The 15,124-nt window shown below is 44.3% G+C and overlaps 1 protein-coding gene across 1 annotated transcript in view; it reads right to left on the bottom strand.

Annotated features, from left to right (window-relative positions):
* Positions 1-13,023: 13,023 nt before the first annotated feature.
* Positions 13,024-15,124, bottom strand: part of dclk1a (doublecortin-like kinase 1a) — a gene marked incomplete at its 5' end in the record, with an annotated part of 155,785 nt that continues 153,684 nt past the window's right edge. The window contains 1 exon segment of the mRNA XM_084319654.1: positions 13,024-13,122. Coding sequence (XP_084175780.1) covers positions 13,065-13,122 — 58 coding nt within the window. The 3' untranslated portion in view covers positions 13,024-13,064.

Raw genomic sequence — 15,124 nt, 5'->3', positions numbered from 1 at the left:
CCTAGATCTACTCTCTACAACTACCACTCCAGGAACAACAGTTAACCTAGATCCACTACTCTACAACTACCACTCCAGGAACAACAGTTAACCTAGATCTCTCTACAACTACCACTCCAGGAACAACAGTTAACCTAGATCTCTCTACAACTACCACTCTACAACTACCACTCCAGGAACAACAGTTAACCTAGATGTCCTACTCCTACTCTACAACTACCACTCCAGGAACAACAGTTAACCTAGATCTCCTACTCTCCTACTCTACAACTACCACTCCAGGAACAACAGTTAACCTAGATGTCCTACTCTCCTACTCTACAACTACCACTCCAGGAACAACAGTTAACCTAGATCTCCTACTCTCCTACTCTACAACTACCACTCCAGGAACAACAGTTAACCTAGATCTCCTACTCTCCTACTCTACAACTACCACTCCAGGAACAACAGTTAACCTAGATGTCCTACTCTCCTACTCCTACTCTACAACTACCACTCCAGGAACAACAGTTAACCTAGATCTACTACTCTCTACAACGCTACTACAACTCGGTGTGTGTGTATGTGTGTGACTGTGTGTGTGTGTGTGTGTGTGTGTGTGTGTATGTCGGTGTGTGTGTCTGTGTGTGTGTGTGTGTGTATGTGTGTATGTCGGTGTGTGTGTGTGTTTGTGTGTGATTGTGTGTGTGTGTGTGTGTGACTGTGTGTGTGTGACTGTGTGTATGTGCGTCACAACCCGCTGTCTACCAGGACACAGGAATGTGTGTGTGTGTGTGTGTGTCTATGTGTGTGTGTGTGTCTGTGTGTTTGTGTGTGATTGTGTGTGTGTGTGTGTGTGACCGTGTATGTGTGACTGTGTGTGTGTGCGTCACAACCCGCTGTCTACCAGGACACAGGAATGTGTGTGTGTGTGTGTGTGTGTCTATGTGTGTGTGTGTGTCTGTGTGTGTGTCGGTGTGTGTGTGTGTTTGTGTGTGTGTGTGTGTGTGTGTGTGTGTGTATTGTATGTGTGTGTGTTTGTGTGTGTGTGTGTGTGTGTGTGTGTGTGTGTGTATTGTATGTGTGATTGTGTGTGTGTGTTTGTGTGTGATTGTGTGTGTGTGTGTGACCGTGTGTGTGTGACTGTGTGTGTGTGTCAGGAGAGAGAGAGAGAGAGAGAGAGAGAGAGAGAGAGAGAGAGAGAGAGAGAGAGAGAGAGAGAGAGAGAGAGAGAGATGGCTGTGAATGAATTGAAGGAGAAGGGAAGAAGGGCTTTTTATGCCATCAAAAGGAAAATTCCAATTGACATCCTAATTAGGACCTGGCTCAAAATTCTAAATTCCGTAATAAATCCAATAATATTATATGGCAGTGAAGTGTGGGGTCCATTAACTAACCAAGATTTCCCAAAATGGGAAAAACACCCATTAGAAGTACTGCATGCAGAATTGTGCAAAAACCTACTTAAGGTCCACAGACACACTGCCAATAATGCATGCAGGGCAGAACTCGGCCAATACCCCCTAATCATTCAAATTCCAAAAGCGAGCCATAAAATTTTACACACACCTCCAATCAAGTGACCCCCACTCCTACCACTACAAAGCCCTTCAGAGCCAAGAGATGAACCCAGATAAGAGTCCCCTCTGCCAGCTAGTCAGAAATCTCTGCCCACAAATGCCTCAGGACAGATACCAAAAAATCTGGCCCAACCAAATAACCTCAAAACAAAAAGAAAACTATATAGAATATTGGAACAAATCAACCAAATCTCAAAGTAAATTAGAATTCTATTTGACACTAAACAGAGAGTACACGGTGGCAGAATACCTGATCACTGTGAATGATATAAAATTAAGAAAGACATTGACACGGTACAGACTGAGTGGACATAGTCTAGCCATAGAAACAGGCCGTCACAGGCAGAACTGGCTGCCCAGAGAGGCCAGGCTGTGTTCACTTTGTCATCAGGGGGATGTTGAGACAGAACCTCACTTCCTACTATACTGTGAGAAATACAAGGATCTAAGAGAAGTTTTCTTCTACAAAATAAACAAAATTGATCCACAGCTCATCCATCTCCCCGATAACCAAAAGCTGCTACACATATGCGGGGAGAAAAGTCAGTGCACAGCACCAGCTGCAAAACATGCAGACGGCCGTCACACAACAAGAGAACAAGCCCTGTAAATACACGTATCTGGGTGGCCACATCTGCAAAACGACTACCCGATCGAATGACCACCCTGCAATTTAATATGTTTCTGTTGATTGTTTTACTTATCGCTAATATTATGGTATGTTTTACTGCTTAATAATATATATGCCACCGTTTGTATATTGGACCTGACCTGGCAACAAGTATGTTGATATTTCATGCCAACAAAGCCTACCCGAATTGAACTGAATTGAATTGAGAGAGAGAGAGAGAGAGAGAGAGAGAGAGAGAGAGAGAGAGAGAGAGAGAGAGAGAGAGAGAGAGAGAGAGAGAGAGAGAGAGAGAGAGAGAGAGAGAGAGAGAGAGAGAGAGAGAGAGAGCTATCTCTCTTGGCAGAACGCCCAGACCTGGGAGCTGGCTTTCCGCCCAGAATGAGCTATCTTCAGCAGTTTTTGTTTTGAAAATTTGAGAGTGGTATCTACGGAGGACAGAAGACACAGTTCTGTGTATATGTGGAGAGTGTCGTGTAAAGAAATCAGGAAAAAGGGAGATGGAGAAAAATTTGACCAGAGGTCGAAAACATGCAATTAAAATTGATTAGTGGCCGCCACTGTTAAAAGAGGAATCGCCCCAGTGTAAAACACCTCACCGTGTTCGTTTTAGCCATCCATCCAGACCTCGTCAACACAGTCAGCTCAACTTTTCCCTCCCGCAGAAACTCTGACGGATATTTATAATAACAAGCCCAACGCTTACCTGTTTGTCGACAACCGGCAGAATTTCTACGGGAGAGGTCCGGAGCTGGCCGTGTGAGGGGGCCCGGCAGGGCGGTCTACAGGTCAAGGGTCACCAAATGTTGTGGAAAGGTTGTTTAACACAGCAGGAGACGATATTTCCAATTGTAACAAATAGGTAATTTATTTAAGAAAAGAAGTTCTTTAACAGCAAGAGCTATGGGTCAAAGAGGATCACCACAGCTTGAACAAAAACACTCTGTCCTGGATCCCTTTGCCTGTCCCTAAATCCCCTCTCAGTCCTGCCCCCCCATGACAGATATGATGACGTATCATATCATGTCAGATCTGACATGACGTACATTAAGATGATACGTAGATTTAACATCGGAGAGAGAACATGAAGAGAGATAAGCAAGATATGATGTCCACACACGATATGATGTAGAGAGTGAGATGTGTGTGTGTGTGTGTGTGTGTGTGTATGTGTGTGTGTGTCTGTGTGTGCGTGCGTCTGCGTACAGACGTATGTGTATTGTATGTGTGTATTGTGTCACAGGGAATGTGTGTGTGTGTGTGTGTCGGTGTGTATATCTGTGCGACTGTGTGTGTCTGTGTACGTGTGTGTCCGTGTGTCTGTGTGTGTGTGCTGTGCCTGTGTGAAAGAGAGAAAATAACAAGATATGAAAGCACACAATGTACGAGATTACCAGCACACAACATGCCGTACTGAAATGTCCATCTGTTCTAAATTGTTTTAAGAACGTCAGCCAGACCGTCTTTCAGCACTGCTAGTTGACCTATATTAAACTAGTCCACCTCATACACATTTTCCCCAACAGGCACTTGAGAATGAATCCACCACAACATTTTGGATAAAGTGTATTCATGTCAAGACATTCCCCAAAATAAAAACGTTGGCAATATCTGTGCTAACAATGTTTGGCTCAACATACACCTGTGAATCCAGTTTCTCTCACATGAATGCCATTAAAACAAGCAACGTGCCTCCTTGACAAATGAGCATTTGCATCACTGTTTGCGGGTAGCCCTGACTTCCTATGAACCCTCTTTCTCTGCCATTGCCCAGTCAAAGAAGTGCAATCGCTCTCATTAGATGTGTGTATGTAGGCTAGGCCTGTCTGCCCCCCACCCCCCTGATGTTTGAGAGTTAAGAGTGGACAATAAGTGCTAATAAGATGCTGTGATTTGCTGTTGTTGCACAGACATGAAGCACTTTTTCATAAGCTCAGCTGCACTATAAATGTGTTTTTTGTTCAAGTGTTGATGTTAGAATGTTCAGATGCACATCATGCACGTGTTTGTTTTTTATTTTATTTTTATATTGAAATGTTGAAGAGGATATGTTGCAGTTGTTGCACAGTCATAAATGAAGCACTTTCTGCAGGAGATGTTGCAGATGTGGCACATAAATGAAGCCCTTTTTTTGAAAAGTATACTACTTTTGCAATGTAGTTAAATAAAAGTTGTGAAAATGTGGTTGCGTGTTGTGTCAAGTGTACATATATTCATAGCACGGGGAGGCGCTGTGGCAGTCCAGCCCCTGGCCCCTTGGGTTTCTGACAATGTGGCCCCCTGAACAATTTAGTTGAATAGCCCTGCACTATGGCTACTCCACGAGACTTAGTGCTAAAAGAAGAGTAGCTTATATTATGATAAAATTTGTTTGCAAGCTTTGCACTGTCAGCCTTTAAAAGATGCGTTTCACTCAGCAAGGCCACATCAACCTCCTGCCTTTTCAACCATGTTAGTACACTTGTGCGTTTATGTTGAATATTAAGACCCCCTGTATTCCAGATCAAGATGTTTAAATTAGCCATAGTCCAACCAGGTTGCAGTATGACTGAATGTGATTCCCCTGAAGTAGAGCACCACAACATATACACATCCCCACGCTAAGGTCCTGTTGGGCGAGAGCAAACACATAGTAGAGCGAGCCAAAAGAAATAAAAAACAAAAATCCCTGTATCCCCCCCCCCCCCCCCCATCAAATATCTTGTCCGATGTCGATCAAACATCATTTGGCACTGTGACCGGGTCACAGCAACCAAAACCACATTACGTAACTTAACCATTCTAACCAAAATTGTATATTGTAACGATTTAGAAATAGGGGAACCCCCCATCGCTCAACAGAGAGAATAAATCTATATAGAGCTCAGTGCATAGAACATTATGCAGACGATAAAAGCACATGAAACACAGTTCGTCCGAGCTGAACTTGAGTAAGGTGAGGTACTCATAACACATGTCGAAATAATATCACTGTGGCAATAAACCCCGATCATTACCGTGCTACCATCGTTGAGGTAATGCAGTGTCGGTGGCGGCCCTGTGTTCTGCTGTAATAAGAAAAAGCATGCAGTATCCGCAGCGTTAGGAGAGCCTTGATCTGCCACCCGCAGACAGTACGTTGCAAGGGGGGTCGCCCCCCTTGGCTGAACGGTTCATAAGCAATACAGTCTGTTTGAGTGAAAATTGTGATATTCATCTCGCCCAGTTAGAGCCGAATAAAGATAACAAATATACGTAACAATCTTCGCGCAGTTCAATGCATAGTTCGAGTGTCAGATGATAAAAAAGGCAGGAGATAAAGAATAAAGAAAAAACCGATAAGAGTAAAGGGCGTCTGAATTACCTTTCAAATAGTCAGTAATCATGCTCGTGACTGAGACAATACCGTATAGAGAAGTATTACCGTTCTGAGGACTGAGAAAAACTGCGGCCGGCCTTGTTTATAACAGTGCTAGCTTGGATAGCTAGCCGGTGTGCTAACAGCCCTTGTGCATCAGAGCCGTTAGCTTGGTTAGCTAATATGCTAGCAGCCCACGTGTGGAGCCCGCTACACCCATCAGGGCCGCTAGCTTGGATAGCTAGCATGCTAGCAGGCCACGCATGAAGCCAGCCTCAGGTACCTGCTTCGGCCTCTCACTCTCCATCGCTCGGAGTCTGCTCCACCGGGGCCGGTCTGTTCCGCTCAGCCGGAATGACTGTATTGCTTTTCCGAATGAAGTCCTCCGCCTCGGATGGTGACTTGAATAGACGACACGACACCTCTCCCCGTCCCGTCTTCACTTTCAGCATTGCCGGGAACAGTAGGTATACTTCCACCGCCCTCTCCAATGCTAAATCCATGGCGCCGGCAAAGGCTCTTCGGCGTCTCGCTGTGTATGTCACTGAAGTCAGCGGCGAATCTCAGGGTACGGCCATTCACCACCGGAGGCTTCAGCCTGGCCTCTTTCAGAATATGCTGTCTTGTCTGGAACCTCAGGCAGCAGAAGATGAATGTGCGAGGGTTTGTACGCTCGCCCTTCATCGGGGTAGTGGGTCTGAAGATCCTGTGAGCTCTCTCGATCTCGGGGCGGGCCAGCTTCGGGAACCATTTCGGTATCATATCCTCGAGGTACTTAATCGGTTCGTCCTCCTCCATTTCATCGGGTAGCCCGTATATTCTAACATTGCATCTCCTGCCACAGTCCTCCAGATCCGCCGACTTCATCTCACAAGCCCGTAGTTTGTCCTCCAAGTACAATATTCCTGCGACGTTGGTTTCAGCCACCTCCACGACTGCGGATAAACCTTTCTCCGCCATGGCTAACCGTGTGTCTATGCTGGCCACCGTCTCCTGCAGTGCATCCACCCTGCCAGTTAGCTTAGCCATGATAGCGTCTATTTACTCACGGAATATCGACCTAATGAGTTCCTTATCCCCGTCGTTCAGGGTTCCCATTTTGGTCTGCGTCTGCTTAGACATGATTCTAACTTCAAGAAAATTAAATGGTATAAAAAATGTAAACGTAATCATGGTTAATGTGGCTTGGTTGCCGAGCTCCGTAAAATCAGCCAGCCATGCGCTGCAGATCGGAACCGGAAGTCGTGTCCATCCACTTTATAAAGACCAGGGACTCCTCTCTGATCCATCTAATAGAGCCTCTCTCCGACTTCTTGGTCAGGCCATTTTCTCTCCCCTTGGGACACCCTTTTCGGTTCTCCCTGTAAGTACCACAGGCTCTGAACTTCATGCCCATCAAGTCCTGGAACAGCTTGGGACTGGTGTAGAAGTTATCTACATAAATGTGGTATCCAGTCCCAAGGTATGATGGCTGAATCGGGAGCATGTCTATGTTTCCCGGGTCCTATGTTCCCCGGGTTCTATGTTCCCCGCTTTGATTGATTGATTGATTGAAAATTTTAGACCACCAGCCCTGATTCCAAACTCTAACCTTAACCAGTTCGAAAGAGGGCCTAAGCTTAACCGTTCGAAACAAGGCGGACATTAATAATTAATCAAATAATAAAAATTTATAATATTTTCAATCTATTAATTTAATCAATCAAAGCGGGGAACATAGAACCCGGGGAACATAGGACCCGGGGAACATAGGGATGATCCCGCTGAATCAAATCAATAACCACATCATAGGACAGCCCGTGTTCGCTTGTTTGCCTGTGCGATTTGCCAATGTACATTGTACGTTATCGGAGTCGGCCAGCACGAACAGCTTTATCCCCCATCGTGTCGGCTTGTCCTTCATATATTGAGTCATGCCGGTCTTCGCCGTCGTGGCCACCATTCTCTCGTCCACCGACGGGGCCTTCTTTGAGTGATAATACGCCTTGCGGGCATCATGGATGTCCTGAATGAGCGGCTTTACACGGAACAGTTTGTCATGTTCCGGTGTTCCCTTCCTGGCGTCATTCCTGACATCCTCCTCGGGATCGCTCAGCTGGAGGTTCCACAGGATGGACCTGAATCTGTCCCGGAATGTGACCATCCTAGGGAATGGCACCGAGAGTATGTGTTGGACCTTCCAGTAGTCCTGGAGACATGGCAGTGTGACGAGCGCCGTATATAGCAGTAGTGTCGACATCCACCCACTTGTACTTTTTCCGCATTGCTTTGTTTTGCGCAGCATACTTATTCGTGTTGATACATAGGGTCTTCATGGTATCAATGGTGAAATAGAGCATGAAGAGCTCCTTTGGCATGTATGCTGCGTGGGCATTTAGCTGGGGTCCTGGTGGTCTGTGGGGCATGAACCTGCTGACTTGCGGGGCTGTATCAGGATCCCTTTCGGTCTTCCAGGGTGTCAGACCTTCTGCCTGGGCTGGAGGTCTTGGCCTGGCCTGGGTTGTCCTTGGTTGGACTGTAGTAGGCTGCTCATCATGTCTGCACATAAATGGCACACACATTGTACATAAAACATTGCTCATCTATCACACTACAACACTCTGCACACACACTGTATATAGTTCAAATCTCCTTGATAACACAAGGCCAATGCAGACATCAATATGAACCCCCTGCTCCCATGACCTCATAACATCACCTATTAATATTAACCATTTGCTAGTTTGTAGTGTAGAGTGCTATTAGCTATAAGTTCTATTACCTTATTTCACACAAGAACATCACTTTGAACAAGAACATGTTTATTTTTCAACAAAAAAAACATTCAAACAAAAAACTAAACGTTCAAACATTTGTATGTGTGTGTTCAGTTTTTGTAATAGGAGTGGCAGTATGTATGTGGTATTTGCAAATGTGCTTTTTACACTTGCAGCAGGCGATAGTGGCCTTCTTTCTCTTGGTCTGCCCTCGTGCTTCGGCCATCCTGGCAGCGACTCTTGGTCTGCGCTGTCGTTGCTGCATCTATGGAGTCGCCAGTGCCAGTTCCAGGTTGGATCCACAGCCATCCACAGCACAAAGGCATTGAATGCAGTGTTTTACAACATCCTGGACGTCTCCTCATTCAATGCCTTTGTGCTGTGGATCCAACCTGGAACCAGGGCAAGCTGTACAGGTGTCGCCTGTTCCTGGAGGAACTGGGAACAGCACTGGCGACTCCATAGATGCAGCAACAACAGCGCAGGCCCAGAGTCTCTGCCAGGATGGCCGAAGCACGAGGGCAGACCAGTGCCAGTGGGGATCCAGGGCCCTCAACAAGGCCACTATGTGTGCAGTGCACCACCAAGAGAAAGAAGGCCACTATCACCTGCTGCAAGTGTAAAAAGCACATTTGCAAATACCACATACATACTGCCACTCCTGTTAGAAAAACTGAAATCACACACACATACACACGTTTGAATGTTTTTTTTGTTGAAAAAGTGATGTTGTATTAATTTCTTGTGTGAAATAAGGTAATAGGACTCTGCACTACAAACTAGAAAATGGTTAAGAGTAGGGATGTCCGATATTGGCATTAAAATGTAATATCGGAAATTATCGGTATTACCTGGATATATCGGTATCGGCTGATATCGGTATCGGAAATTAAGAGTTGGACAATATCGGTATATCGGATATCGGTAAAAAAGCCAATATCGAACATCCCTAGTTAAGAGGTGATGTTATTAGGTCATGGGAGCAGGTGGTTCATATTGATGTCTGCATTGGCCTCTGTGTTATCGAGGAGACTTGAACTACAGACATTTACTGTTTTTTTACCTTTGTGTGTGCCTCACATTCACCCATTCACTCACAGATGGCGGGGGCGACCAAGCAAGGTGCCAGCCTTCTCATTGGGAGCAGTTAGGGGTTAAGTGTCTTGCTCAAGGACACTTCGACATGCTGCCGGGAGGAGCCGGAATCGAACCGGGAACCTTTTGATTACCAGACCTCCTGAGCCATTGTTTCCGCTGTCACTGTCGAGTCCACAGCCATTCTTTTGTCCCAGTCTGGCCTTGCCTGAGGTATTAGTATTGCAACATATTCTAATACATTGGCACACTGGTGGGTGGTGGCACACTTAAATAACATTCAACCATGTACTGGAGAGTGTAGATTTCAGGTTGAATGAATAGAAACTGATTAGATTATTTTAATAGTGGCACATTTATTTGAGTGATGATATTGTATTGAATACAGAAACTCACAGATGAGTGCAAATTGCCAGGAGATCATCTGCAGCACTCACTTAATCAATCTGGTCTTCTTCTCATTCTCTCCTTCTCATTCTTCTCACTGTTTATTACCAGTAGATACACGTAAATTGGTTGTGTTTACCTAATGCTCGGATATACCTACTACTAGTAAAGAAATATACTGTATTGTGAACTATCAAAATAAATTAAATTATGTTATTTACATAACATACAAACAAGACTTCTTCATCACTAAACCATTAAAAAAAACTAAGAATAGGCTACTGTATGTCTGTCATGCTTTCATCTGAATGAATAAAACCGTGAGTCAGGTTTCAGAGAAAGCTAGAGTAAAAAAAATAAATAAATAAGAATCATTTTCCAAATTGTAATACTGTTGCTTTTTCATTGTGATGTCACTGCCCGATCTCCTCGCTATGCCCAATGTGGCCGTGATGCCTGTCCACTGTAGAGGTTTAAGCCAACATGTCATTTTGAAACAACGCTCACTAGCACTCTTGGTTTTGGGAGATGGCGTATAAGAGCATTTTGTTGATTCTAAAGTCTTCGGTACAGGCAAGGGTATTTAAAAAATGATACTGTTCACGGGCACAGAAGGACATACATATTACAGGCCTGACAGGCTCAAGGGCTCTATATAAAAAGTGGGCACATTAGGCAGGCGAAGAAGATGGGGCGGTGAACATGCTCACCACGAATACTGCTGGTTTTCTCCTCAAACATATTTGGCTGGCGCTAGATCCCAGTCACAGGTACCTGCAGGCCCAGGTGGTCCTTGTAAATGGCTCAACATCTGAGTTTTACCGCTAGGAACTCACAACAGTTGACCAAGTTGCACGGATGGTGAATTTAAGCCAGTTCAGTGATACCTTTTGTGTTGCCAAAACGAAAAACAAATCAACCAAGACATTATATTTCTGTATATAAACAACACTGTGATACTTAAAGGAACACGCCAACTTTTTGGGAAATTAGCTTATTTACCATCTACCCTAGAGTTAGACAAGCCGATACAGACCCTTGTCTTCTCTGTGCATGCATTAGGCTTAGGGAACAGCCGCAACGTATATTTCTGCTTAGAAAACGAAAATGTCTAATCTTTTTTTATTTCTCCACGTGGTAAATACACAGGTCACAACATGGTTACAGGAACGTTTTGGAGTTGTATTTGGAGTGTATTTCGTGACTGTTGGGAACTAGGCTACACTGGCAGACCTACTTCCAGTGAATGACGCTAAGCTAAGCTAGGCTAATGGCTGGGCTTCCCTAAGCCCAATGCAAAAGAAAAGGATGTATCTGCGTGTCTAACTCCAGGGTAGATGGCAAATAAGCAAATTTCCCAAAAAGTTGGCATGTTGCTTTAAGATGTGATAAAACCATAAGCATAAATAATGGTTGAATTATATTGTTGAATTTGCTACTTTAAATCTAACCTCAAATGCCATCACATCGTATATTCATGTGATCTAATAAATAAACCTGTTAACAAGTTCACAACCATTCATGTCTGACAAGTGGTCTATATAAAATGTAAACTGTAATACTGTTGACAAACAATCACATGAAGGCATCGGCAATATTATGCGGCGAAGAGCATGAGGTTTTCCTTCCTTTATACAGGTTGCAGTTCACACTTAGAACTAAGTTGTGTTACTTGTTTATTAACTAGTGCTTCACTCTCTCCCCCCCCCCCCCCGCCGTTACTGATGTAATACTGCATGTATCAGCCTGCTATGGCTGCGACGCTGTCTCATCAGAAAACGTAAATAAAGTACTAATCGACCACAGGAAAAAAGATACATAATGTATGTTATGTTATAGTCATAAGTAATATATTTACTTATTGCATAACTTAAGTAATATTTACATTTCATATCGGCGAAAGTCCAAAACAAACAGCGCAACCGGGAGTCGAACTAACAATGATTAAGGTTATGTGCGCTCGCTACTAGACCATGCCGCCCACAACATGATGATGATTCGTTTTGATGTTTAATGGTTATGGTTAAGATAGAACATTTATTTTATGGTTAGGGTTACGATTATGGTTAGTTTAAGGTAACAAGTTTAAGGTGTGGTTAAGGTTAGGGTTTTGACGATGCTACTAAAAAAGTGTGTATTAGTAGTCTTGAGGTAAAGGCACTTGCCTCCCAAGCGAGCATCCTGGGTTTGTTCCCCAGTAAGGTAACGCAAATGTTTTCTGAAAATGTTAAAAGTAATATATTAATGTAATATATGTACTTATTTGTACACATTGTACATTTTTGTAAATAAGTTGACATATTACTTATAGCTATACCATAATGTGCAATAGGTACCGTTTTCCTGTGGTCAATACGTATTTATTTATCGATCAGGCTGCTAAGACTCAAGATCTACATCTACACATTTATCCATTATTCTCCGTTGAGCTCTTTTGACAAGTCAACAACAAATACAGTAACTTTTATGAAAAACATGGAAATACATAATAAAAACAAGTGAATAATAAACAAATCAGATTCAATAAAATATGAAAAAAATAAAACATTTTGTCCATATCCTCGTATTGCCTTGTGGAGGTGACCTGCCACGAATCCTTCTCCATGTTGAGCCCTGATCATTACCGAAGGGTGAACACTATTGTCACCCTTTCTTGCTCCTCGAGCTCTAGAACATGTGCTGCTCAGATGAGAGAATGGTATAAAAAGTTATTTCTCCTGGTCAGTCCAAGGTCTACCACCTTGTTGCCTCTTGAGCCTTTCTTCCTCTCCCTCTCTCTACCTTCTTCCTCCCTCTATCCTTCCTCCCTCTATCCATCCTCTCTTGGGATACAAGGAGGGTAGTCAATCCTTCCTCCAGCTTTAGAAAGGTGGAGTGGGGAGAAGAAGAGGCTGTTTCCATGTTTACAATCCGTTCATCAACAGTTAAGTCACTATGTCAACCAGCCCCCTGGATGGGAATGTTGGGGGAAGTTGCCGCCTCGTCTTCCTCCTCCTCCCTCCAGAAGGAAGAGTTTAATGCGGACGTCCCCTCTTCATCTCCTCCTCCTCCCCACTTTCCTCCTTCTCCTCCTCCTTCTCCCCCTGTCCCCCTCCCGCCCCAGCTCTAGAAAGGAGAGTTTGGGGAGCAGACGGTACTGGCAGAGCTGAGGGAGATGTCGTCGGAGTCTGACGGGAGGCTGGGGCTGGGGGAAGGGTCGGGGGTCAGAGAGGGAGGGGCCAAGGGCAGGCCGGGGAGGCAACGGGGTGGTTCCACCCTCTGTGTTTTCGTCCATGTTGTTGTTGTTGTCGGCAGTGGCATCACATCCTGGTGGCGTCTTCGTCTGAAAACCTGCCCCTCCTTATCAAGAGCGGTGGCCTGAGGGCAGAGGAGAGATCAGAGTTAAGATGAGGCTAAGATGAAGGGCTATTTTTTTTTAGATTAGGTTAATATTTTATTTCTTATTTACAATGAGGGCCTGGCGAGAGGACAAAAAGGCCTCTCGAAGGGTAACAGGGAAAAGACAATAAAATTAAATAAAATTGAATTTTTTAAATAAATAAATAGATAAACCAAAAGGAACAATCCAGATAGAACTATTGGACACAGACGATACATACTTCACAGGGGTAAGGGATGAAATAAAAAAGATATGGGTGAAAGTGCAAAACAGGGGGCAAGGGGGCTGGATAGGAAGCCCTGATATTAGTATAGCAGAAAACTGCAGTCGGGCGGAAACCTTGTATCTCCCAATTGTGGTGACTTTAATTATTTACTCTGATTGAAAGTTTAAGTTATTAAAGGAACACACCGACATTATGGGAAATGTGCTTGCTTGTCTTCTCCATAGTCGGATAAGAAGGTCGACGCTAAGCGGCATTTCCCATAATGTTGGCGTGTTCCTTTAAGTTAAGTTAATTATTTTCCGTGTGGACATTTGTCCTCTGCATTTGAGCCATCCTTGGGAGCGGTGGGCAGCCAGGGTGCGGCACGCGGGGACCAACTCCAGTTATTGACAGTACCTTGGTCAAGGGCAACGGCAGGAACGTGCTTAGCGTGCATGTCTTCTGGTGGGGGAGGGAGCTAGAGTGCCTGGAGAACATGCACATTCCACACAAAGAGGCCTTCCGCAGCCGCTGGGATACAAACCCAGGACCTTCTCGCTGCGATGCAACAGTGCTAAACACTGCCCCCATGCCACAGTGGTTAGCATCGTGAGTTTAAATGGTTTTCTATATTTGTGAGCACGTTTTATGACCCTAAGGACCATGAAACCTATTCAAAACCCAATGTTTACCTTCCAAAACACTTGGATGTCAATCTTAAAATTGTGAGATACAAGGTTTTGGCCTGACGGCGGCAAGCTGCAGGAGAGGAATGAACACAGTAAATTACGCAGAGTAAATTGTACTCAAACTGAGTCCATTTGAGCCCAAGTGAGTAAAATTTTACTCAGTTAGAGTAAAATGTACTCAGTTTGAGTAAAATTTACTCAGCGAGATTTACTGTGAACCATCGCAGTAAACAAAAGAAGCAACGCTGAGAGTGATGGCCGTGAACAGTGTCATCATAATGCTGAGAGTGATGGCAGTGATGCTGAGACTGATGGCAGTGAACAGTGTCATGATGCTGAGACTGATGGCAGTGAACAATGTCATGATGCTGAGACTGATGGCAGTGAACAGTGTCATGATGCTGAGACTGATGACAGTGAACAGTGTCATGATGCTGAGACTGATGACAGTGAACAATGTCATGATGCTGAGACTGATGACAGTGAACAGTGTCATGATGCTGAGACTGATGACCGTGAACAGTGTCATGCTGCTGAGACTGATGGCAGTGAACAATGTCATGATGCTGAGACTGATGACAGTGAACAATGTCATGATGCTGAGACTGATGACAGTGAACAATGTCATGATGCTGAGACTGATGACAGTGAACAATGTCATGATGCTGAGACTGATGACAGTGAACAGTGTCATGATGCTGAGACTGATGGCCGTGAACAGTGTCATGATGCTGAGACTGATGGCCGTGAACAGTGTCATGATGCTATTGTTTTGTTAGACAACATTCACACACAAAAACATGAACTGTGTGAACATGAACAAAAAATGTCAACAACGTACCGAACAACGTACATTAGCAAACATGTCAATGTGTGAAGCATTTCCTTTTTCCGAGTAGAAACGCTTTACATGTTTACATTTTCAACAGACAGGTACACTGTAAGTGTCGCATTCGCAAAGGGTATAATCAGACGGAAGGGCAGCAGTTCACACATTTTCCTAACTTATACCAAGGACACCATGAAACACTGTGCCACATTGATCTTTATACAACAGGGAGGGAACAAAAACACAATGCAGGTATA

Source organism: Notolepis coatsorum (genome assembly GCF_963971535.1).
Source record: "Notolepis coatsorum genome assembly, chromosome: 8".
NCBI lineage: Eukaryota > Metazoa > Chordata > Actinopteri > Aulopiformes > Paralepididae > Notolepis > Notolepis coatsorum.
Note: the sequence above shows the minus strand (reverse complement) of the source record. Positions and strands in the feature narration are given on the sequence as shown.